General features: G+C 39.1%; 1 protein-coding gene across 3 annotated transcripts in view; it reads left to right on the top strand.

Moving 5' to 3' along the window:
* eps8l2 (EPS8 signaling adaptor L2) overlaps positions 1-27,575 on the top strand; it is a 45,125-nt gene that overhangs the window by 3,214 nt on the left and 14,336 nt on the right. The window contains exons 2-4 of one of the 3 annotated variants that reach the window (XM_084095768.1): positions 12,614-12,664; positions 13,916-13,962; positions 22,708-22,772. In XM_084095768.1, the coding sequence (XP_083951894.1) occupies positions 12,630-12,664; positions 13,916-13,962; positions 22,708-22,772 (147 nt within the window). In that variant the 5' untranslated portion in view covers positions 12,614-12,629. Of the gene's footprint in view, positions 1-12,613; positions 12,665-13,711; positions 13,963-22,707; positions 22,773-27,575 lie in introns of those variants that run through there. The other 2 variants (XM_084095767.1, XM_084095769.1) reach the window with 2 other exon arrangements.

Below are 27,575 nucleotides of genomic sequence, written 5' to 3'. Positions count from 1 at the left end.
GTTCGCAAATGGATCTGTCAGTGGATGTTGAGACGGGCTCTGCCTTATCTCAGCCTCTTACTGACAGATCCAGTGCCTCTCATCAGGGTGTGGAAGCACGCGCGGCGGTTTCTTCCCCCCCGATAGAGGCACCAGTACTGCAACTATCCAGCTCTGAGGAGTTGGATGTTGTGAGTATTGAAGCTGAGTCTGAGGATTCGCCACCTCAGTCTCATGCGTTTGAGGAACTGCTCGATGTCATTACTAGAGCTGTTGACAGACTGTCTATTGAGTGGCCAGAAGATAGGCAGGACGTTCGTTCGAAAAGTAAGCTCGACAAACGCTTCCTGCCATCTCGTGCGCAGCCCCAGCGCAGGAGCCTGCCGTTTTTCCCCGATCTCCACACCGAGGTGTCGAGATCGTGGGCGAAACCAGTGTCTCACAGAGTTTATACACCACAAACATCTCACTACTCCTCAATATCTAAATATAAAGAGTATGGTTATGGGGAGATGCCGAAGGTGGAAGAGACGCTTGCGGGCTATCTCTCTCCAGCAACGGCATCTTCTCTGAAAGCTCCTACACTTCCCTCTAAGCCAGTTAAAGTAACATCTTCCCTGGTTCATAAATCGTATGCAGCCGCTGGTCAAGCTGCAGCGTGTCTGCATACGATGTCCATTTTACAAGCCTATCAGGCTGAATTATTGGGGGATTTGGAGGAGGGCGGGGGAATTGGACCTGACACTGTGGCCGAACTTCGCAGAGCCACAGATTTGTCTCTCAGGGCCACCAAGGAGACCGCTAAATCTATCGGGCGGTCTATGGCAGCCCTGGTGGCCACTGAGAGGCATCTGTGGCTCAATCTAAGTGATATCAAGGATAAAGAAAAGCATGTTCTCTTAGATGCTCCGGTCTCCACTGTTGGTCTGTTTGGTGATGCAGTTAGTGTTGCGGTAGCAAAATCACAAGAAGCCGCTAAGCAAGCTGCTGCTCTCCAGAAACTTCTCCCCCGCCGTTCTTTCTATGAGGCTGCTGAGCGGGAGCAGCCTCACTCCTCTAGAAAGAGCGCTGAGCACCGCGCCACTCAGAAACAGAGCGTTTCCTCCCGTGCTCCCCCACAAAAATCTCGGGGACACGGAGGGCGCTCTCAAACCCAGCAGTCTTCGAGGGGTAAAACGGATCTGCGGACCGTTATTACCGCCAAGAAGGCTGCTGGGAAAAAGTCCTGATGTCTGAGGGCTCAGGACAAATGAGGGTAGTCCCCCCGAAGCAGAGCGGTTAACACCTCTTTTCACGGTGCCCGTCTCTCTTCGGTGCCCTCAGGGGACCGTTCTGCCAACCCTGCCGCCTCCGGCGTTACAGGGCGCAGCGGTCTCCGGCGAGCACATATCTCAAGGTCCACCCGGAAACGTAGTGGCCTCGGGATGCCCGCCCCCTCTGAGGAGGGTGCTAGAGCAGTCTGTTTGGTCGTTCCCTGCCGGTGCGCCGTTACAGGGCGACGAACCGACTACTCAACAGCAACAAAATCCAGAAACCAGTCTCGAGAGACTGGTACCTCTAGTAGAATCTTTGACAGCGTGGAAGCTACTGTCAAATGTTTCTCGTTGGGTCCTGCAGACCGTGGAAAAAGGGTATTAGATACAATTCTAGTAACGCCCACCGCGGTTTATGGGGGTCCTGCCCACAATGGTGGGCCCCGAGCAGGTTCTGGTTATGGAACAGGAAGTAAACACTCTGTTAGAGAAAGGGGCCATAGAATATGTACCTCCCTCCAACAGGGAAACCGGGTTTTACAGCCGGTACTTCATAGTTCCAAAGTAGGACGGGGGATTGCGTCCCATTTTAGGTCTTCGAGTTGTCATGCAGCTCAAGTTCAAAATGTTAACATTGAGACAATCGTGCCACAGATTAGTCCGAGGACTGGTTTGTCACGATAGACCTCAAGGACGCATATTTCCATCCGTCCGTGTCATTGGAAGTTCCTGAGGTTTGCTTTCGGGGGCAAAGCATACCAATATCGAGTTCTTCCATTCGGCCTGGCTTTATCACCCCGCACTTTCACCAAATGCGTGGATGCAGCTCTGGCGCCTCTGCGCCTCCGGGGTATTCGCATCACGAACTACATCGACGATTGGTTGATTTTAGCTCAGTCGCATTAGATGGCGGTTCAACATCGAGATGTTGTTCTCGCCCATATGAAAGAGTTGGGGTTACGGCTGAACGCCAAGAAGAGTGTGCTTCTCTATTTTAGAGGACCACTTTTTTAGGCGTGGTTTGGGATTCAGTGTCGATGCAGGCGCGCCTGTCATCGCCACGCTTCGATCCTGGCAGCTGTGAGAAGTGTAAAGCTAGGCCAGCTACTCACTGTCAAACAGTTCCAGAGACTGTTGGGTCTCATGGCAGCAGCTTCCAACGGGATACCTTTTGGACTGCTGCACATGAGGCCCCTGCAGTGGTGGCTCAGGACCAGAGGGTTTTTCCCCGAGGGGCAACCCATTTCGCACAATCAAGGTCACGCGGTGATGCCTACGTGCCTTGGTTATGTGGAAGAAACCTTGGTTCCTGTCCCAGGGCCCAGTGCTGGGAGCTCCTTGTCGTCGCAAACTGCTAACGACGGATGCTTCCCTCACGGGTTGGGGAGCGATCCTGAGGGTCGCTCATCTCAAGGTCTGTGGGAAGACCATCATCGTTCCTGGCATTCTATAGCCTAGAGATGTTAGCTGTCTTCCGGGCTCTGAGGAGCTTTATCACAGGTCTCAGGGGACACCATGTGTAGTACATACGGACAACACGTCGGTAGTCGCCTATATCAAGGGGGTTTGCGCTGACACGCCATATCCTCTTGTGGTCCCAGGGGAAGTTGCTGTCACTCAAGGCAGCCTACATCCCCGGGGTCCAGAATATAGGAGCAGACACTCTGTCGAGACAGGGGCCGAGGCCCGGGGAATGGGGGCTCCACCCCCGAGGTGGTGGAGCTGATATGGAAATTATAAGTGGGTCTGTTTGCGTCTCGAGAGACGTCTCACTGTCCACTTTGGTTCTCCCTCACGCATCCAGCTCCTTTGGACTGGATGCTATGGTGCAGACGTGGCCGAGGCTACGTCTGTACGCTTTTCCCCCAGTTGCTCTGCTCCCGGGAGTTCTGGAGAGAGTTCGCAGGGACCGGGTTTGCCTGCTTCTTATAGCCCCGCGCTGGCCGGGCAGAGTATGGTTTCCCGATCTTGTGTCGCTCCTCGACGGGCCTCCTCTGGAGCTACCCGTCAGGAGGGACCTTCTGTCCCAGGCGGAGGGCTCGATATTTCACCCCCGCCCAGAACTGTGGAACCTGTGGGCTTGGCCTCTGAGGGGGCCCAGCTCATAGAGTCAGGTCTCTCAACTGAGGTTGTTGAGACCATTCTACAGTCCAGAGCTCCCTCCACGAGGAAACTTTATGCCCTGAACTGGAGAGTATTCACCTCTTTGTGTAGTGACCGTCGGTTGGATCCAGTCAACTGCCCAATTGGTACAGTTCTGGAGTTCCTGCAGGACCGGTTCACTGCAGGTCTGACCCCGTCCACTTTAAAGGTTTATGTGGCGGCCGTAGGTGCTTACCACAGTCCTTTGGGTGGAATGTCTGTGGGGAAAGACCCCTTTGGTATCTCGTTTCCCTCGTGGCACTTGGAGGTCCTCCTCCCTTTCGAAATCGGACCAGGAGGCTAATAATTTGCTTTGCCCTGTTCGGGCGTTAGACGCGTATGTCCACAGAGCTGCCCTGTGGCGTAAAAGTGACATTTGCTCCCCTAACAAGGGAGGTCCAGTGTCTAAGCAAAGGATGAGCAGTGGGTGGTTGAGACTATCTCACTTGCTTATGAGGCGGCTGGACAGCCTTCTCCTTTGGCTGTCCGGTCGCACTCTACGAGGAGTATGGCGGCCTCTAAGGCCCTTATATCAGGAGTTTCGTTACAGGACGTTTGTGATGCGGCAGGCTGGTCCTCACCGCACACTTTCGTCAGGTTCTACTCTCTGGATCTAGACTCTGCTCCAGGGTCTCATGTTTTGTCTTCCTAGTGCTGCTCACCAGATTTCACACTGGACAGACATTTGTAGCTATGGAGGCGTTGGTATAGACGTTCCCATAGCGTCAAACTCGACGCAACGCGAGTTCCCTTGAAAGGGAACGCCTCGGTTACGACTGTAACCTCGGTTCCCTGAAGAGGGAACGAGCGTTGCGTCACCTTGCCATATCTCCTTCATGCCTGTCAACACGACTTCAGACTTTACGAAGCTTTCGTTTTCTGTTTCGGGCCGGCTTTTATAGCTTCCTGGTACGTGACGTCACCCGCCTCTGACGTTCCGCCACACCATTGGACTGATTTTACATGTGCTTCAAGACGTCATCACGCAAAGCGTTCCCATAGCGTCAAACTCGACGCAACGCTCGTTCCCTCTTCAGGGAACCGAGGTTACAGTCGTAACCGAGGCGTTTACAAAGTTATAGCAATTTTTTTTTTAGTTTTTGAAAGTACACTTTGAAGTAAACTCTCAGTAAACTACTAGTTTAGTAGTTTTATACTGCAAGTATAGTTGTACATTTTCTACAAGTGAACATAACATACTTATAGCTTACTAGTCTATTTTTGCACTTTATACTACTAGATTCCTATTCAGGTATTAATTGTTATACTTGAAATACAACTATATACTATTATATAATGAATATAAATATATACTTGAAGTAGATTTGAAGTCAATTCCTATGTACACTACCAGTGGACTATCCTACACAAAAATTCACATACTAAGAATTACAAACATATCTGTTTTCTTTATAAATCAATATTTTGAAACAATTTAAGTTTATAAGACAGAACATAAACTAAGTGAAAATATTTTTTAAGTAGGCTACTCAATCTAAAGAGTAAACACAACTACAAGCCAAGTATACTTAATTGTACTTTTAAGTATATCTCGATCAATAGATTGAGTACAAGTATCGGCCAAATATTCGTATACTTTTTTATCAGGATAAGTCAAGTACTTAAGTGTAATTTTAAGTATATTTCTGACTTAAATCATACTTTCTGATTTTTTTTGTTTAAAAGAAGTATACTAATAGCACACTTGAATAAACTTATTTTTTCTAAGGGTTTTAATGTAACCATAGATGGCAGTACATAACCTATATTTTTAAGAGTGCACCTCAGTTCAAATTCAGGAATTGAATTAGAATTAAAAATATATCTTAATCGTCGACCGATAGTAAACTTGTCATGTTGTTCCTGGCAGACGTTGTTTTTGTTTTTTTTATTGAAGAACATGTGTCTGTCGAGAGCCTGATTTTTGCACACGTTTCCAAATCCCCACAGATTCCTTTGGGCTGTAAACGCTGATGTTTGTTTATCATGCATGAAAACGTCATTGTGGTGAACAGCCGGTCAACCGTGACACCGCCACGGCGCGACTACTGATTGGGACAATCTTTGACTTTTGAGTACAAATATAACTGTTGTGAAATGACTCTGTTTCTCTAGTATTAAAAATGAACAATGTCAATTCGACAATTGCTGACAATATCCTCTTTCATTTATTAACACGAATGTCTTTTCAAGATATCTAGACTTTGCTCATTGTTGACAAGTCACACACACTGACTGTAAATGCTGATATTCTCGATAATCACACACTTTTAAAGTCCTGGAAGATTGGTCTCGGTTGCTCTTTTAAAGTCCAATGGAGAGTTTTATTTCATCTCTAGAGTTGGAGACTTATTTAAGATCTCAACCATGTCTCAATCTGTACTCAGATTTGTCTGCAATCAATCAGACATCTATCCACATTCATTTTATAGCTCATTATGACAGAAATTTACAGAAATTTTTATTTCTCCTCAAACATTTTAGGAGGAAAATCTGAGACAAAATTAGATGCTTAAATAAAACTCTCATTTAAGTGTCTTGAACTATGAAAGAGCAAGTTTGGATCGATGTAATTTTCTCATGGCAGGTTTTGCGGTGCGTAGCGGATACAGGGAACTGGACTCTGATGCAGTGATAGATTAGCGTTAGATCAGGTTGCTGAATGGACACGGTTCAGTCTCTTGTTTTGGCTCAAAACTTCATGAGATGTGAAAATATGAAGCTCAACCGTGAAACTTGTTCGGCCGTCTTCTGCAATTGTTAATAACGTCGACACAATCGCATAATCTGTTAATGTGTTTTGAAGTTAAAGCAATAATTTCCTGATTACAGGACAACAATACATCTGGAGAAACGCAGATCAACCAAAGCAAACTGTGGTCATTAAACAAAGCAGCCTGGACAAACAAAGCTAAAACCCAAATGAAAGGTGGAGTGGGTGGAACCAACAATGAGGGCTTAGGGTTAAAAACTAGTTCAGGAGTGGTGGAGGTGTGTGACGCGGCCTTAAATAGAGACGTTGTGAGAGGAAATTTTGGAACGGCCTCAAAATGCCAGTCCATTCATCCGCTCAGGTGTGTCAAATACCACAGGAGCGTGAAGTCTGTATAAACCTGGTTTAAAGTGAGCAGCCATTTAAATTCACCTTGAGAAAACATGAGATGTGGGAAATGCCTTTGAATAGATGACATAATATCCAACCAGTGCGGTGCGTTTTTGCATTTCCCCTTTTTATGTTAACCTGAACAAGATTTAAAGGGATAGTTCATAAAATCCTGTCATACTCGCCCTCGAGTTGTTCTAAACCTGTTATAGTTTCTTTTTCTGTTGGACACAAAAGAAGAATCAATATTTTGAAGAATGTCGGTAAACAAACAGTTGATAGTCCCCATTGACTTCCATAGTATTTTTTCCATACAGTACTATGGAAGTCAATAGGGACCAGAAACTGTTTGTTTTTTGTACAATTCTTTTTAGAAACACCTAAACATACAGACCTTCCTCAGATTTGACTGAAATGTTGCTCGTTAAAATATTTTTTGTGATGATGCAAGCTTGAGTAGTGTGCAGGATTTCTATTTTGTCTAGTTTATATGGTTATTTCATCCATGTGACCGTGGACCACAAAACTAGTCAAATGGGTAATTTTTTTGCAATTGAGATTTATACATCATCTGAAAGCTGAATAAATAAGCTTTCCATTGATGTATGATTTGTTAGGACAAAATCTGAAAATCTGGAATCTGAGGGTGCAAAAAAATCAAAACATTCAGAAAATCTCCTTTAAAGTTCTCCATTTATGTTCGCGATTGTGCTGCATTCACTCACATAAATAAATGTTTTATATATTTACAGTAGGAAATGTACAAAATATCTTCATGGAACATGATCTTTACTTAATATCCTAATGATTTTTGGCATAAAAGGAAAATCGATCATTTTGACCCATACAATGCATGTTTTGTGATCCAGGGTCACATATGATTGATGCAGGTGTGAGGCACTATATATTATAAGTATATACTAGGCTATATGTATATATAGTGAGTTTTATCATGCTAATACCTGTAGAAAATCCAGGGAGTTACGGGATTCTTACTGGAATCACACCAGCACTTCATGGTTTCATATCGATCTGAGCCCTGAATAGCACAGTATTCTGTTCGATGGACGTAGGTATGAAAATCTTCCGTGTGGTATCAGCTAAACACGCGCTATGTGTTTGTATGAAACTGATAGAATCTTTACATAGTCAAATGCTTATACTCAGAGCTTACATATGTGTGTTGTTCTGAGAACAGCCTTTGTTTTTCACTTTGCTTTAGGTTCAGGATTTCACTGATGTAACAGCTTTCAGATCATTGCAAAGGGACTCAACTGATACACACTGTTTGTGTGACTCTAAGTGGCCTGTTGAGTGTCATACCGAAGGCTCTGATTGGTCAAAGCAGGCGGTTTATTGTCTGGCTTAAGTGCTCTGTTTTAGTGTGTGTGTGGTTATCTAGTTCTTTCTCTTTGAGTTTAATGGACAGGTAATGATGGACATTGCTTTCAATCGTAAAGCAACAATCGACAGTAGCTGGCATTTATTGACACAAGATGATTGGAAAGTAAAATAAACATTTAATGAATGATTGTTAGAGGCTCTTACACACAGATATCTCTGAATACTGACCAAATGGGACATTTCGGTGATTATCAGTTCAGTATTATCAGCTAAAATGTGTAGAGCATTACTGAATCCTTTTGCTGGTAACATACACTTCTCATTTTATTGCTGTTCAAGTAAATGTTTAATGTTGACATGCAACAGATCTTCTGGACAGTTTCTTGGTACTTTTTAAACGTTCAGGCTCATAGCATCAGTTTTGTTTTCTCTGAACAATCCCAGTGATACCAGATATCATCCAAATTACAGCCAATGAATAAAACAACACGATAAGAGATACACCACAGATTACAAGCTCTGGATGCGCAGCTGTGTCATTGAGAGGTGCTGCAATAAAACCAGAGCATTGCAATCTGTTTCACAATGGCACTCATTTACACACACGTTTGAATAGCTATCTAAATAAGGACATACCATAGACCTTTATTGATTTTATTGTATAAAGGTTTTAAAGCTTACTGACTCAAATTCTTCACTGCATTTTTTTTTACTTAGCTTATAAAAGTAATGCAACCAGCTGCAAAGTATTTATGTTTTTAAACTTGAAAGTTAGACAGGTTGTTCAACCAAAATAACATTTTTAAACCTTTCTCAGCAAGTTCATTAAGTATTTGTTGAAAGATTAATATGGAATTGCATGAACTACTATTCTAACTTTAGGAAAAAGGTTTCCACAAATGCGTGGTTCGGAAATCCAAACAGAACACTGATCATAATAATGGTGACTATAATAATGGTACAATATCAAAAACAATATGTTTTACAGATTCTGTAGTAGATGCTTTCATTTTAAAGGAAAATTAACAAAAACTAGTTTATTTAACAGCCTCGCCTTTCATTGTTTATTCATCAGTGTTAGTGATATTCTTAAAATTGTATGTGTATGTTAAGTAAAGGGAGACGGTTATTTGTGTATGAAATGTTTTTAAGAAAAATATTTGCTTGGTTCAAATTCCTAAAAATTTGGGTCGAGGCTCAATGACCATAGGAAGATGTGGGTCCCATGGCCAAACCAGTTGAGAACCACTGATTTACAGTGTTCCTGTAAAAGACAATTTTGCATTTTTAGGGGAAAATTACTTACTTTCATAAACTGTTTTTTTCTTTTTCTTCAAATGAGGAACACAAAAGGTGGATTTTGTCAGATTTAGTCTTCATTGGGGGACAATTTTAAACACACACACACACACACACATTCTTGTACATCTATCTTTATAAGGACATTCATTGACACAATGCAATCTCTAGCCGCTTACCCTAACCTTACCCATCACAACTAAGTGCCTAACCCAAACCCCTGACCCTAAACCGACCCTTAACCTCATTATAACCTTATCCCTAAAACCAAGTCTTGACCTTCAAACAGGCTTTTAAAGGCTCTCAGAAAGTGAGGAGCGGCCAAAATGTCCTCACTTTACTCTCTTTGTCCTCACTCCAATGGTCTAAAACTCAAACTGGTCCTCACAAAGATAGTTGTACAAGTACACACACACAAAATTAATTATTTTGATGGAGAGCATCAGCATCACAAACTTAGACTAGACTATGTCGCACGTCATGATTTTGCTGAGTTAGACATATTGTGTTGATCCTGGAACAACATTCCTGTCTGAAAATTAAGACCTAATCCTGTCCTTACCCCTAAATCTAACCCTACCCGTAAGTTATCCCTAAAATCAGAGGGAAATGATTAGTGAATGACACTGATGTAGAAGCACATAACCCTGATTGTAAGCCTAAACTTGACATAAACTGTAAACATGTCCCTCAAATCTGATTGGTTGTTTGGAATGTTGTTCCAGGATCAACAAAGATGTTCATCCAGGAACATGTTGTACTTGGTGAAGCCAGGTTTTGCACACTGTGTCTGTGGTTGGAATCTACTGTATGTCTTGTGCATTGTGTACTGCATGGTGTCTGGTGTTTTTAAAAATAGCATGCAAAACAGCAGGTAGTGTACTATAAACCTTTCAAACAAATACTACAGTGTTGTCACAAGACCGCATTACATTGCAAATACACATCAATCCAATTTTCTGTATGCTCTGGTTGTATAATGCACGTTTTGGCAAATTTAGATCTTCCTGGTATTACATGCATGCAGAAAATTGGCATTTCTGCATACTGTAGAAATAATAGTATCGTATGACATTCCAAACACAACAATAAAATGAGATGACATGTTGAAGCCAGTTCATGTGGATGAGGAAATGATCATTTCATTCAGTAATTCACAGCTCTTGGCATCCGTCAGACTGTCTCCTGTACCTCTGACACACCTTCCCCAAGGATTTTAAAAGCAGGTTGATTCCAGTAACACAAGTTCAAAGTCCTTTTATGTTGATCCTCATCTCATACTGAAAGTGACTTATGATTATACATATATGACGGGCATACTGTTATGATTGAGTGTACGTGTTTTTCGTATCACGTCTCCTTTAGTCTATAGTCCACATCAACTCACCTGATGATGTTTGTTATTGAGGTCAGTGTGTGAATTATACTATGACATTTCAGACCTGCTAACCTTTTATTTAGGGTGGATATATACTTTTTTTTCTCTATAGATTTTAAATGCATATTATTATAAACACACACACACACACACATGCAAAGGTTCCTCTGTGATCCAGAATGCACTGTTAAGTGCAGAGCCAGGGAGTTTATTTGTGTGTGAAGCCTCAGAGTGTGTAATTAATTAGGTGTTTGAAAAATGTGTGTGTCCCGAGGAGAGGCAGGTCTTGTTTCAGGCTGGGCTGCCAGCCTGCTGTTGTCTGGTCCAGCATCTTTACGGGACAGCGGACAGCAGAGCAGATACAACCAAAACAACACTGCGGTTCATCACACCCCTGTGTTAAAACAGGCTTAGTGAGGCGTTCGACACATTTGATAAAGGAATTGCTTGTAAATGTTGCAAAATTATTACAAAGAAATGGCAAGTAACATGATTTAAACATGATCCAATAATCTATTTTATTTAGAACATAATTTTTTTTTCACAGTGTAGGAAGACTGCAACAGTAAATGCTTGGGCTAACGTTGTATAAACATGCTTTTAAATGTTCCTAAAATGTTAATGGAACGTTCTTTTGATGTTATTGATGCAAGTTCTCTCAATGAGATGAGAAAACGTTCTTGATACGACATTTGTTTGAAGTTTTCGAAAATGATTAATAATTCATCAGTTTTTAGATTTGAATAGTTCAAATAATGTGGATGGTATGATGTATTTTAAAACAGTAATTTTGGTAGTTTCAACTCTAAATTCCGAGGCTTTAAAAGTCCACTGAAGTGCCTTGAAACGCGCAGCATTATTCAATGTGTTAACGTAATTTCCACTGAAACAGGAAGACAGGGCGGGGCATATCGAACAGCTCCTCCCCTTTAAAAAAAATAGCCAATAGCGTTTTGTTTATATCACAGCTTGGCCAGAGTCGAGCTCGATAAAGCCACAGTTACCTCTGAATCTCCTCCATATCGCTTTAAAATACAGCGTTCTGTGCAGAATTCAATTGGGTCTGATATGTTTTGTGGTCTGCGCCGACTTGATCACATGATCCGCTCTGTGCTGTCGTATCGTGTCTCTGGACCGGAGCTGCGGTGGTTCGCGTGACACTAACGTGAAACCAGACTTCATTCGCCCCAATGGAAAGCATATTTACACTGTCTGAATCGTTCCCTATCCCCTATATAGTGCACTATGTGCCATTCACCATGTAGAAAACAGTAAATATGTGAACAAGTGATTGATAGTGTAGGGGGCGGAGCTTCAGATTCTAGAGAGCATTTGATTGGACAGAAAATCTGATGAGAAGCTGAAGTGCGAGACTGCAAGTTTTGAATGCTTTTATCTTAGAGCACATTTTGTCATTGTTTTGGAGTACACTAGATTATAGATAACAATAAGGCTCACACATTCAAAGCCAAAAAACTTTGACTTTAAAATTGTTGTAAAATGCTGAAAAATGTTCTACTCAATTTAAGGAAACTGGATAGTTTAAAGTTGTGTTGGAGTGATTAGAAAATGTCTTTTGAACCTCCATTTGTTTGGAATGACTTGTTTATTTAAAATGACGTATTTATTGTTCAAAAGCTGAGCAGATTGCAGACAGGATGGAGACCGCCGGTTCATGCTCTGTTTGATACATTTACCGTTCTTCAAAGGAGTCATGAGCCTCAAGAGTCACACAGAGATGAATTATTCACAGCGGCCAAGACAGAGAAAGAAAGAAACAATGGAAAGGCCTTTGAAACAGAGAAGTGGAGACGTGGAAAACAAAAATAGCTCTGTGTTTAGCGAGAGATTAAGACAAAGTAAGCTGGCAATTTGTGACAATTTAAAGAGGCCAAAGTGATGGCGCAGGTCTTGACCAACCTCAAATTATTCAAATTAAGAGTCATTAGTGCATTACTGCACAATTCATACAGGTCAGACACACCCTGTGGGAAGTTCAGCGAGATATTATAGTACAAAATACAGGGATTTACTGTAATTGCTGTGCCATGTGTTTCATCTCCTGCAGTGAAGTTTGGTGTCAATGACCCTTGTATGTCTCGCTCTCTGTCACAGGTGGATGTCGTAGAACATGAATGTTTTGGGGACCCCAACAAAACCAAGCAAGTAAGTCTCGCGCTCGAATACACACGGTTACGTGAATGGAGAAGCTTCTAACTATGCAAGCTCAACTTTACATGTTGTCGCAATTCATAACGCAATGCAAGTCCTCAATGCACGGTCGATAAATGGAGCAACAGTTTAAAGTTAATGTATCTCGTTATGTCTTTTATCTAGTTATCTGGATTGCAACGTACCTGGTTTAATAGAACAGACATTCGAAGGAAACTGCATCGCCCCCTAGAGTACTGAGCAGTTATTAAAGTTCACTAGTTGATTTTCTAAATCAGTTTAGCTGTAATTAGTTTTACTTTTAATGGTTCATATTTTATTGTATAAATACAGTTTTAGTTCCATTTTAGTATTGGTTTTTCGCAAATGTCGCATTATAGAAAAATTTAACGTTTTAAATCAGACCATTCAACATTGAATTATATAAATACAAAGACAAGCAATTTTTGGTGGGTTTTTTTCATATTTTTTCAATTTGAATTTTTTTTTGTTGAATTTTTTTTAACTTATTTTTGAATTTTTAAATATATTTTTTCGTATATTTGTCTGTGCTAATTATATATATATATATATATATATATATATATATATATATATAGGCTATATATAATTACATTAGTAATATCGTTAGTACATGTAATTTTTTATTGTAGTTAATTTAAAAAAAAATTCACTGCTTATTTTCATGTTATGATGATACTTTTTCAAACTAATAACTTGCATAGTGAGCTATTTTACGAAACACAAGAGGACATGCTCTTGTAAGATACAGCAAGCTTGCAGTGCATTGGCTCAATGCATTTTGCATACTTTCAAATAACATGTTTCTGGCATTATATGCATGTAAAATGAACGCAACTTTTGCAAATGTTTTTTTGGGACCCACACACACCTAGCCAAACATCCTGTAGTTAGTGATTTTTTTTTTTTTTTTTTTTTGTGAGATTGTGTGTGCATGTTACAGTCTAAGTTAACAGAGCAGCACTGTTTGGGAATGTTTGCTTTCCTGCCCTGTTGGAAACAGCCTGTCTCTGTGTGTCTGTGTGTCTCACTCATTCCCCTTCCCTCACTCGCCTGTGCTCTCACAACCTGTAGATCTCAGTCTCAAACGATCTGTGCCATGCAGCGTTCACTTTAGACCAGTGCAGCCGTCTAGAACATTTCATTCAAAACTAAAGACTGTACAGTGATGAAGAGCAGACATCGTCCACCACCCTCCTCATCCTCATCTGCTCTTCTTTGCAGTGGGGTGGCCAGATCGGACAGCAAGATCAGTGCCAAGACCCTGTTCGGTAAGTAAACGTCACATTTATTTGTAAATTAAAAGTGCTGTGAGCAAGTAATTACCAGTAAAAATAAAATAAAATATTAGTTTAACTTTAAGTAAAAATATTTTAAATAGATGGTGCCAAAAGCACCTTTAATATATTTTGTACATTTTATTAAGTTGCTACGGCAAGAAATTATCTGTCAAATCAAATATAATGTGCCTTATTTATAAAAAAACCAATACTAATTTATATATATATAAATATATATATATATGAAGAGTTCAGATGCAAAAGTCTCTAAGTGCCATCTGAAATTTTCTTCTAGAATGATCATTTTTATCAAGCTTGTATATAAAATTGTACTTAAATGGCAATGCAAATTACCTATTAATTGTCATTTAAGTGAAATTACTTAACTTAAATATACAAGCTTTATAAAAATGATCATTCTAGAAGAAAATTTCAGATGGCACTTAGAGGCTTTTGCATCTGAACTCTTCATATATATATATATATACTTCTTTTTTATATTTATGCATTTGGTAGATGCTTTTAGCCAAAGCGACTTACATTGCACTCAAGCTATACATTTGATCAGTTCTTGCATTCCTTGGGAATCGAACCCATGACATTGGAGTTGCAAGCGCCATTCTGTTTGGTCTGCATGTATTTCCTGGATGGTGGACCTGGTTTCACCAAGTTCAACATGTTCCAGGATGAACATCTATGTTGATCCTGGAACAACATTCCAATCAACCAATCAGATTTGAGGGACAAGTTTACAGTTTAGATCAAGTTTAAGCTTACAACCAGGGTTATGTGCTTCTACATCAGTGTTATTCACTGGTCATTTCCCTCTGATTTTAGGGATAACCTATGGGTAGGGTTAGATTTAGGGGTAATGATAAGGATAGGGCTAAGACATTTTCTGACAGGAATGTTGTTTCAGGATCAACAAAACAAATTTTACTTGTCAAAATCACTGTGACCTTCATAAATAAGTCCCAATGTTTACCTGTGACATAGCTGTGCATGGATGTGGTTTATTGCGTGTGTGTTTGTATGGCTCTTCCCCCTTCTATGACATCACATCCTGTTTCCTGCTTCCTTTAAAAAGGCACTCTGTATGATATGTAAACGTGTGCGTCGCACTGTAGGACATTTGCATGCGTATCACACACATACTCACATTGCTGACAGGCCTCGCTGCGATTCAGATAAACCACAACAATCAGACGTTTGCCTATCAAATGAGTGTGCACGGACATTTCAGACTGACCCCACACTGTTGAGGTCATGAGTGACAGACAAATCACTTATAATGGGAACGATTTACTTCTGGTGTATTTTACTTTTGGTGTTACTGATTTGCTTTGAAGCATTAATATAGACTTCAATGGATGTTTGATCACAGATTTGTGTATAACTTTTATTTTACAAGGACTTTAAATGCAACTTAACCAATCAGATCCGTCGTAGAATGGAAGGTTCTACATAATATTGAAGGTTCCAAAATGAAGGTTCCAAAAGGGTGTTTTCACAGTGATGTCATAGAACATCTTTCATAGGAACCTTTCAGTGAACATTCTAAAAAATAACTGTTTTTTTTTCTTTTTCTCCTACTATAAAGAATCTTTTGTCCAATAAAAAGGTTCCATGGATGTTAAAGGTTCTTCATGGAACCATTGATGCCAATAAAGAACCTTTGAGCAGATATCTATTTTTACATTGACATAAATGGCCTTTCTTAGTGAGACTAGTGGACAACTTTAAATGAACGCATAAAGCAGGGTGTTTATTATGCACCTGCCGTCATGACGACTAGGTGTGTGTGTGTCTCCGGGGGTGTGCGTCTCGGAGTAAATGTACACACAGTCTGCCTCTGTGCCCAGTCGGGTGTGTCTGGAAAAAGGGGGCGTGTGCTCGACCCGGTCTGACATGCACATAAAAGAGGCTTTTGAGCTTTTGAGAAAACAAGAAAGAAAGTAAGAGAGGGCAACATGCAGAAGAGGGCAGAGAGATCCTTCCTACACTGAATTACATTTATCATTTCAGTGGCTCAAACACTTAAAGGACGTTTGACTAATGGTTTATTGTAATGAAGTCGAGAGAAACAGGGATGGTGTTTTAACAGGTGATTGATGAGTTTTGGAAGCTGTTAACATACTGGACAGTAATACTAACATGAGAGAGAGAAAGAATCTCAAGGACGATTTCACCCCAAAATCAGAAGAAAATTATTAAATACTATTTTATCATTTTTAAACTTTTAAAAATTACTTTAATGACATAAGATTTTTTCCCCCCGTATGGGGTAATGCATCAATGAAAATCATGCTGCCAGGACAAAATGATTTTTGTTTTATTTTAAGTCAAAAATAAATAAATAAAATAAATACAGTTTAAAAAATATATTTTTTCATTACAGTAAGGAGAATAAAATCATTTAAAATCAATCGCTTCGCTTCAGAAAGCCTTTATTAACCCCCCATGGATTACTTTTATGATGGATGGATGCACTTTTTTGGGCTTCAAAATCTAAGTTGCTATTCACTCCCATTATAAAGCTGGGAAGAGCCAGGATATTTTCTAATATAACTCTGATTGTGTTTGGCTGAAAGAAGAAAGTCATTTACACCTAGGATGGCTTGAGGGTGAGTAAATAGGATCATTTTAATTTTTGGGTGAAAAAAAAAAAAAGCATTAAAGTCACAATGCAAAATATTTTAATGGCCTTACAAATAAACATAATTTTCTTTATGCAAAATATAATTTCTTATGTCTCTCTTTAGATTTGGGGGTGAAAAATGACTAGGACATGTTCTTTATAGGATTTGTGCAATTCATCTGTGTGTTTATGCGTGTCTGCATTTATGCACCTGAGACTTACATAAGAGACACAGCATGTTTTTGTGTGTTCTGCACTCTGGCAATGACCCATGGGGCGACACTTAGTCCTGCCTAGAAAGCTCTCACACACATACACACACACACACACACACAAACCTGATGCTCTTGCAAAGTTTCACATTTCTGTTCGCTCATATGCAATGAGCCGTGCCTTTAAATCTGTTCTTGTGGTTTGGTTTTACTGTGTCGTGTCCTCGGTTTAACTTCCCTTCCCATCAGCCCCCTGCAAACCAGCACATGCAAAAAAATCTCCCATCTATCACCAGATTTATGCAATGCAAATGAGCAGGAGCGCTTCAAACCCCCACACACTTATCACACCATCACCTGATAAAAGAGTGAAAGACATTGTTTGTTAGGATTGACTGGCTCTGTTAAGTCAAGTCAGATTATTTATATAGTGCTTTATACAATACAGATTGTTTCAAAGCTGAATCACAGTAATAAACAGGATAATTAACAGAATCAATCATGCAAACTTCATCAAATATGACACAAATTTATATTTTGATGTAAAGCAAGTAACATTGAATTAAATGTGAAATTTTGAAGTAGAAAGACTGAAATAGTATTTTTATTGTAAAACGCACTCCAATGCAACTTTGAAAAATCATATTTTACAGTGTGTGTAAAATCCATCAGTTATGAAACGAGTTCAATTCAATAAGCAGCTCTACAGAAGACAATCATAGGGAATGTTGTGGTAAAGTTCTCTCAAAGTTATGAGCAAACGTTCTTTTAGTAATGTTAATAAAACATCTGTTCAAAAATATCTGACCTTTAATAACGTTTTCAAAAAGTTAGCACAGAAACATTATTTAAACATTGCTCATGGAATGTTTTTACTCGAAACGTTTGACTGGACGTTCATCTAACGTTGTTTCAGAAGGTTCAGAGAACATTCCAAAGTAACGTTCCGATAACTTTCAAAGAATGATGAAATGGAATGTTCGCATAACCCTTTAAAACTTTGAATAAACTGGACGTTTTGAACGTTCAGAGAGCATTCAGCAATTACATTTTCATAACTTAATGGGAACAGATCATTTTTGTTAGCTGGGATAGTGTCATTATTCAGCTCAAGTCAGTTTGGTTTAATAAATTGGTCAATCGTCAGCTGTGCAGCAGCTCTGTAGAAGACAATAGTGTCATTATTCAGCTCAGTTCGGTTGAAGTATTGTCCTCATCCGATTTGATCTCATGCTCAGGGCAGCATTACGACTCCTACACTCCTGTAAACAGTAATGTAATACGTTAAATCGGTTTCTTCTCTCATTTGCCTTTACCTTCTGTCCGTTTTCCTTTCTATTGGATTTTTTTGATGGTTGGGATGTTTGCCTGTGGTAGTTAGAGGTCACTATCTCCATACAACTCAAATTTCCAGTAAGCAACCTCATAGCAAAAACCCAAAACACATTTGCAACTGCAAAGCGACGCCCTTGTGGTTTAATATATCAGCGTTTACTGTGCATGTTAGAATGGTGCTTTGAAACTGTAAGCGCAGAGGACGCCATGTGTGTGTTTGGACATTTTAGGTGTGTCTCTTGCTGTCCATGTGTAACAGATGGCGTTCCCTGAATTGTGTCCAGATGGGACACCGTATCCGATTGGCACGGCAGCATCACGACAGGTGACACTTGGAGCTGCAGTGGGGTTGTGTGTGAGACAGGTTTGGTCTTGATGGTTACAGTTTATTCGGACTGTTCCTGTTTGCTTGACACGAGACTGTATTTGCAACCTAGAGTACACTGAAAAAAAGATTTGTTGAATTTAATCAATTTTTTTTTATCGTAAGTGGTTGCACACAATTGATTTTAGCTACATTTAAACAAATGCATTAAGTTGAACTAAAATTGATTCAATCAATTGTGTGCAAGCACTTACGATAAAAAATTGATTAAATTCAACTAATCATTTTTTCCAGTGTATTTTACCTCTGTGATTGAATTTATGAGGGAAATGGGATATTCAACTGTTGGCTAGGACTTGATTTTATCCATCAGGAATGGGTGGAAAGTTTCTCTATAGGTGGTTGAAACATAAAAGGGCTTGTTGAGGTCAAAAAAAAAAAAAAAAAGTTTAGTTATCTTATTTTCAATTGCATTAAATTTATCAAAAGTGACAGTAAATATATTTAATGTTACAAAAGACTTCTATTTCAAACAAATGCTGTTCTTTTGAACTTTCTATTCATTAAAGAATCCTGACAACATGTATTGCAGTTTCCACAAAAATATTAAGCAGCACAATCAGAAATAATCAGAAATGTAGACTGGAGTAATGATGCTGAAAATTCTGCTTTGATCACAGGAATAAATGAATTTTTGATTAATATATTCAAATAGAAAACAGTTATTTTTAATTTTTTTAAATATTTCACTGTTTTTACTGTATTTTTGATCAAATAAATGCAGCCTTAGTGAGGAGAAGATACTTTTTTTTTTTTACTTAAACTGAATGGTAGAGTATATAAAACAAATTAGTGTTGTTTTGTTAAAGGGATACTTCATAAAAAGAGACAATATCTTCATCATGTCGTTCCAAAGCTATTTGGCTTTTTGAAATATGATATTTTGAAATATGTCTCTGTTTGTTTTGTTCATACAGTTAAATTAAATGGAGTCCAAACAGAGTCAAACAGAGAAAGGCAGTTGTGTATATTGTGAAAGAGAGACAGGTGAGAGACACGCAGAGGTGAGAGACGCTGAGTGACAGAGAGGTGAGACAGATAGCGTTACTAGACCTCCAGCAGTCACCTTAGGACATCGGTTTGCCTGACGGGTTGTGTGTGTGTGTGTGAGCGCAAATATGTTTGTGTTTGAGGGTCAAAGTTTCCAGCGTAGAGATTTTCAACTGAAGGCCATCTTTTCGTCCTGTTTAAACTGAAGTTTATATGTTGTAAAGTGCCGAAGTGTAAATACTGTCAGGAGAAGTAATGTGACAGTTAGACCTGAAGTCTACAAGAAATAACTTTATTACCCAGAGCAAAAGGAAAATACTGCTCAAAAGTTGTTCTTTCATAGTTAAGGAGTTTCAAGTAACTTTTTTCTTAGATGTTTCTCCTGAAATTCCTTAACCAAAATAATAATAGTGACAAAAGTTTAAAAAAGAAAGTTTGCACAGTTAAAGCACCAAGAACAAAAACTATGAAAATAACTATAACTGTATTAATGTCAGTGGACGATATCGTTCAGTTTATTATATGCAGTTTTGTCGCATGTCACTTTAAATGCTCGAGCTCTCTAAAGCAGGATGGATTCTGATTGGCTGTCAATGTTTTTATCATTCATCAGCTGAAAAAAATCGCTCTGAAAGTGAGTCCAATGAAATGATTCCTCTGTGCCGTTATCGTTATAGTTGTGGTGTGAACTTTGCTATTCTTTAATATATAGATCGATTTTTATAACTATTTTTGTTGTTATAGTTATCGTTCTAGGTGTGAACAGGCCTTTAACGCACATTGCTATGAAATGATTGTAGATAGCAGCAGTTCATATTCAGATCTCCAACTTTTATGGCAGGCTTTGGTATCTGAGCACAGTTTGAGACACTTCTGAGACCTTAACTTAATCTTTTTCTCAGGTGTAAAATTTAGCCGAAAGCCTAAACCTCCATTTAAGTTTAGTGTAGGAGATACAGTCAAGATAATAAAGAGATCGACATTGGTGTTTTTCTCGATCGATCGACGAGGTTCATTTCAGGTAAACTGCAGGTGTGAGTTTAAATTAGCACAGTTATCGCGGACCCAGAATCCCTCTCGGCTGCGAGAGGCTGGAGTCGGTCCCGTGCAGCGTTTAGATCTCGCTGGTTGTGAGCTGTCGACATGCTGTGAAGCGTTTGGAGTAAATGTCAGACATGAATAACACATGCACGCAGCTCGACTTACACAAAGATGCAAACCGTCGACTCTCTCCATCCAACAGGAAGAGAGGAAAGAGTGTGAAGAAGACTTCCTGGAGAGATGGAGAGAGAGATAAACGGAGGATGGGCTGTGAGAGAATGTACCTCAGATATGTGATCCCGTGAAGCAGCTGATAAGAACATGTGCTCATTTAGAGGTAATGATTATCTCTGGTCATTTAACCCCAGAGACTCGCGCAGGGCGATGACCCTCTCTCACACTATCTCTCAATTCAGTTTCAGTGTAATGCGCTTTATTGGCATGCCAAAATTTGTGTTCGTTTTGCTTGGCTGTGTAATTTTGGTGCATAAAAAACATCAAATCAAATATTATTTTATATGATACATATCATATGACATACATATGACTGTTTTTTTCCCAGCAGGGACGCATTCAGAATTCAGCGGATCAAAAGTGTCAGGAATTTTTAAAAATAATATTACATAAGATTTCCATCTTCTTTTGAACTTTTTATTCATCAAACAATCCTGAAAGAAAACGGATCACGGTTTCCACAAAAATATGAAACAGCACAGCTGTTTTCCACATTCATAATCATCAGAAATGTTTTTTTGAGCAGCAAATCAGTGATTTCTGAAGGGTCATGTGACACTGAAGACTGGATTATTCTTAATTTAAAGAATAATATAAAATCAAATAAAAAATAATTTATAATAATAGCTGTTATAATTAAGTAATTAAGAAAAATATTAGTCAGAAAAAGTCTAAATATGCCAATAATGGTAATATAATGTACATAAACTCTGTTGGCATTCCACTATTTTCCCCCATACAGTGATTCAGTGATTCATTCATATTTCCAATATCACATTTGATCGGCTTATCTGAATGAATCAACCAGTGAGAGAGACAAACCCTCAAAAACATTCAGTCACCATGACATAATGTCCATACCGGTGTTTCTTTAACTATTTTAAACACACCATAACTTTGTTATCATTATTCTTACAGCGAACTACAACTCTATAACTAGAACACCATAAACATAGTCCTGAACCAAAACATCTTTTCAAGAGAGAATCGCCCTTTGATTATGCGCTTTAACCTTGAACTAAACTTAATATGTCTGTTAAATGCCTTTTAAACCCTAACTGAGTCATTTACTGTACTCTTAAGTGTTACCTAAGACCCCGAACTTATCATGTTTGTCCTCTAGATGTCAGAAGAGATCTCAAGAATGTCTCAAACTGTGCGAAAGATACCGACGTTTGCAATGAAAAGCAATAAAAGAGCAACATATGGGCACTGAAATTTGGGTATGACTTGATCCGTTCTAAAGCAAACGTGAAGTCGAGTGTTTCGTTTCGTGCAACATGCATACTGAACTGATTTATAGGACCGCTGTAAAACAAACAGCGATATGATATTGAAGTCATTGACAGAGGGGAGGAAGAGTTTACATGCGTTACATGGCCTGACCTTTGACCTCGCATAAAAGAGGCGGGTGAAACACGATTCCAACCTGTCAGAAAATTTCCAGTCAGTAAGTCCATCAGTTCGAGCATTACAGCTGGAGTTTTTAACACAATGGAGATGTTTAATGCAGATTTGTAGACAGAAAGTTGAATTTGAATTCACTGGTTTGAAAGGTAAGAGTGAGACTTTTTTATTCCTGTATCTCATATGATTTTGACTCATAAACAAGCATTGTATCGCTAACTGTATTGATGCGTTTCACAATTATAATGCAAATGCTGGTGTTTCATCAGTTTTTCTGTCCGTGTACATGAAACGTCTCGCTTAAGTGACCTAAGACGCTCCTTACACCAAAATGTGGCACTATTCAGGTTAGAGTGTGTTTGTCTGCACATACAAACTTATACTAGTATTTATATCCGTTGCATGAATGTCTGTCAAAAAATGACTTTGCATACGAGGAACTCAAGATAGCGTGTTTTTCCCCTGGGTCTTATTTGCATCTCTATTTCTTTCAGAACAACGAAAGAAGTACTCAAACTCGAATGTCATCATGCAAGAGACATCGCAGTACCATGTGCAGGTGAGCGAGATGCTAAACTCTTTTAATTCTGCTTCTTCTCCCCAAGCTTGTTGATTAGCTAAACCTCACCACTGAGAGTTTGGTTTAATATTTAACATGATTCAACTGATGAGTTGATATCGTAATAAAGCAATCAGGTCACTTGATCAGATTTGTCATGGCAGTGTTAACCTCCATCTGAGCTGTTGTCAACCGAGATAACGCAATCTGAAATCTGCATTATACAATGGCTTGTTATGATCCTGGAATTTGATTGGTCGAAATGCACTGATGCTTTGTATGCACCTGCAACCTGAAAGAACCTCAGCAGAACAAGTGCTTAGTTTCCGCAAACGCTAATAAAATGTCACCTTGATCCAGGTCTGACTTGAGACCTTCTGTTGAACTTTGTTCTGATCTAGATGCATTATTTTCCTTGGTCTATTTTCCTCACTTTCACCCTTCACTCATTGGCCATACTGTCTCTCTTATCTCATTTTCCCGCTCTCATATATGCATATTGTTGATAAAACGTCCACGCCAGCAGCAGTCATATCAGGTCTTGAATGCTTAAACACTCCTGTTATATGATAAGCGTCATGATCTGAGTTTAGGCACTTAAGGCTTCTTTTCTTTTCTTTACTTTTTTTACCAGATTCACAGTATTTCTTTCTACAAAACTGAAATAGACGTTTTTTTTATTATTTTTTTATCCTATTTTTTCTTTATTAATTAATAATTTTTTTTTAAAGATTATTAAAAAATTGGCCAAAGGAGCAAAAGGATCTTAAAAGGTCTTTAAAGTGGTGTTCATGATAAGATTTTTTTTTTATCTGAAGAAAATGTCTGTGTAGAGGAACTCACCGCCAAGATGCTGATGTGTTTTTAGGTTGCTAGGGTGTTTGAGTGGTTTTAGGTTATTGATAGGGGGTTGCTAGGTTGATTGAGTGGTTTTAGGCCACTGCTAGGGTTGCTAGGGTGATTTAGTGGTTTTAGGCCGCTGCAAGGGGGTTACTAGGGTGATTGAGTGGTTTTAGGCCACTGCTAGGTGGTTGCTAGGGTGTTTGAGTGATTTGAGGTCATTGATAGCTGGTTGCTAGGGTCTTTGAGTGGCTTTAGGCCACTGCTAGGGGGTTGCTAGGGTGATTGAGTGGCTTTAGGCCACTGCTAGGGAGTTGCTAGGGTGATTGAGTGGTTTTATGCCAATTATAGGTGGTTGCTAGTGTGTTTGAGTGGTTTAGGTCATCGATAGCTGGATGCTAGGGTGTTTGAGTGGTTTGAGGTCATTGATAGCTGGTTGCTAGGGTGTTTGAGTGGCTTTAGGCCACTGCTAGGGGGTTGCTAGGGTGATTGAGTGGTTTTATGCCAATTATAGGTGGTTGCTAGGGTGTTTGAGTGGTTTAGGTCATCGATAGCTGGATGCTAGGGTGTTTGAGTGGTTTGAGGTCATTGATAGCTGGTTGGTAGGGTGTTTGAGTTCCTTTAGGCCACTGCTAGGGGGTTGCTAGTGTGTTTGAGTTGTTTAAGGTCATTGATAGCTGGTTGGTAGGGTGTTGGGTTTAAGGGATTGATAGCTAGTTAACAGGTTTAAAAGAAGTTTTCAGGCCACTGCTGGGGGTTGTTAGGGTTCTTGAGTGGTTTTAGGCCACTGCTAGGGGGTTGCTAAGGATTTTGAGTGGTTTAGGTCATTGATAGCTAGTTGCTAGGGTGTTTGAGTGTCTTTAGGCTAGAGGTCGACCAATTCATTGGTTTTGCCGATATATCGGTACCGATAGTTGATTGCTGGAACTATCGTTATCTGCAAAAATCCACACCGATAGTTTTTCCGGGTTGCGTCCATTGCTGGATCGGCTAAGAAGTATGCGTAGTCATTACACAATATGAGAGCGCTGAGAAGAGAGTGCTGGCATTATACAGAGTGAGAGCGGCCTCTAGAGGCCAAACAAAAACTATCACTAGCTGAGTTGTTTACGTTAACACGTGAGGCTACGCGCAGCACAGATCACACATTATACGGAGAGCGCTGACACTTTAGATGCGCATTTAAAACACAGACAGCAAAACGGTATGAATACAGAACACTAAAGTACATATTGCCATGTCATTATAAAGTAATTATTTTATTTGACTAAATGCTGCATTAGCAGAGAAAGAACAGAAGTATGTTTGCCGTCGAGTCTGTGAGGAATAACATTAGTAGTGGCTACCTCAAGCTGTTAAAACAATGTGACAAAAACACATGCAAACCTGACCCAAATGTTTTATGTCGCAATCGTTACCGTCTATTTGCATTAGCTTATATCCAGCTGGTCACTTTTATGCATTCATTAGCCGAGGTTTTATATTTAAAGCTAGTGACGTGATTGCTTTCTCAACGTTGATATGTTCATGCAGCCGACAGAAACATAAACAAATCAGAAACGCATTCGATTTCAGTTATTGTTTTTATCACTACAATACATATTGTTATTTTGATTAGATAATCATCAAGTGTTCTAAAATAGAAGCAAATAGTGAGAGACTATACATGTAATATAGGCCTACATTTATGTAATTTTAATGCTCTGGCCTTTGCAGATATTTAAATATGGCCATCTTCTTTAAGCATGATTCATATGAAATGGTAACACTTTACAGTAAGATTAAAATTTTAGCATTAACTAAGGTTAATAAATGTTGTAGAAGTATTATTCATTGTTAGTTTGTTAATTTCAACATTTACTAATACATTTTAAATTGAGTTTTAATTTTATCAGTTATTACCTAAGTTAATGTACTATGAACTAACATGAATGATCAAGGTACAATTGTATTGCTCAGATATTATCACATGCAGTAAAAACGTATATTGCATAATGCATATAGTTCATGAAAGCTAGCTAATACATCCTTGTTATCAAATGGGACTTGCAAAATGTTACCTATGAAATTTACATAGGCTATGTTTCTAGGTTATAGCTAAAGAAACACACATTGGACTGGTAACATTTTAATGTTTAAATTATTTTCTGTAGAGTTCGTTCTGTAGAACTTCTAATTTTAATATATTAATATTTATATATTTACTTAATTTAGCACATTTCAGTTCAGCACTGTTTTACTTGGAGTGTTATGTTTGTTTTTTAATCCCAATATCCATTAAAAAAATTATCGGTTGAATAATCGGTTATCGGCATGTACGGTCAAACCTAAATATCGGTAAAATCCACTATCGGTCAAGGTGGGTTTATAAGTTAGGTTAATAGGTTTAAAAGGTGTTTTTAGGCCACGTCTGGGGTTTTTTAAGGTTCTTGGTGGTTCTAGGTGGTTGCTAGGGTGAATGAGTGTATGAGTGTTTTTTTCTCTCTCAGAAAACCATCTATGTTCTGGCACTTTAAAAACCCAGAAATCAAATAATTGATCCTGACGGACCTACAGTGAAACATTAAAAACACTGACCTACCTTCTCGTAAACAGATTATATTCGTGCAAATATCTCAAAGCAAGCAAATATACGTTAAACTTCCCTTTGTGTAGTTTGTTGGTTGGACTACATCCTGTTAAAGCAGTGGTTCCCAAAGTGGGTGCCGCGGCACCCTGGGGTGCCGTGACAACTGGCTAGGGGTGCCGCAGAATCTCAGCTTTATTTTCCAATTTAAACAGCCTAAAATAACTATCGTACCATATAATAACCTTTTACAGCCAAGGTTATAATCGTTAACGAAAACGAACGAAAAAACGAAAACTAGGTGGGAAAAAACGCTATTTAAAACACGTGCATTATCCAAATGCATTCGTTCAGCTGCATTTCCTTTCCCTGCTCTCTCTGTCACTCATGCGTCTCTCACATGCGCACGTGCGCACACACACACACACACAAACACACAGCTCCTCCCCTCCGTGCACACCGCGTCTCCATGAGAACGAGTGTTCGTTCGACGTTGAAAGCAAGTTCGCGAAAGGTTGGTATCTCTATCTCGTGAACACCTTTACACAATCACACATTAAAAAGTGGTATAAAAATATTTTAAATTCTGAATATAATTTTGTCAGTGTGTTATTGTCGACCCGAGAAGCGATTGCGCCTTCTTTAGAAAGTTAACTAGTCGCAAGTTTGAGGAAAAATGCACTTTTTGGTTGTGGTTGTCGATGTCAAAACACTATATAAGCTGTGATTCAAATATTAAATAATGTTATGTCATTATGTCTTTTTGAATCTTGCCCCTGACAAATAACCCAAATTACAAAAAAAAGACTAAAACTAACACTAAAACTAATAAAAACTAAACGAAAACTAAGCATTTTCAAAAAATAAAAAATAAACTAAACTAGCAAACCCACTTTAAAAACTAATTAAAACTAAACTGAATTTGAAAACAAAAAGTCAAAACGAAATAAAAATAAAAACTAATGAAAAATGCAAAACTATAATAGGCTAACCCTGTTTACAGCATATTTTAAAATCATATCAAAACACGAACATATGCAAAAATATTTGGAGTTGTTTATTATTATTTAAAGAGTTAAGTATCTTTAAATCTGTTTTATTCCAATGATCCTCACATACAGTAGCCTTATTGGTTAAAATCAGTCTGTTGACATGTGTCCAGTTATTAATGGACTGATGATTCATCTGAAGGGGTTGTTTCGCCTCATATTATGTCTGTTGTAATGCATTCATAATAAATTCATGCTGCTGTTTATGCTTCATTGGTTGTTTGCTCATCTAGATATAATTGTATATATGTATGTACATATGTTTGTTTAGTTTAATTGGGTTAGGGTGCCGTGGAAAAAAAAACACTACAAAGGGGTGCCATGCTTTCAAAAAGTTTGGGAACCACT

This window comes from Abramis brama (assembly GCF_963993115.1).
Source record: "Abramis brama genome assembly, chromosome: 20".
Lineage (NCBI taxonomy): Eukaryota > Metazoa > Chordata > Actinopteri > Cypriniformes > Leuciscidae > Abramis > Abramis brama.
Note: the sequence above shows the minus strand (reverse complement) of the source record. Positions and strands in the feature narration are given on the sequence as shown.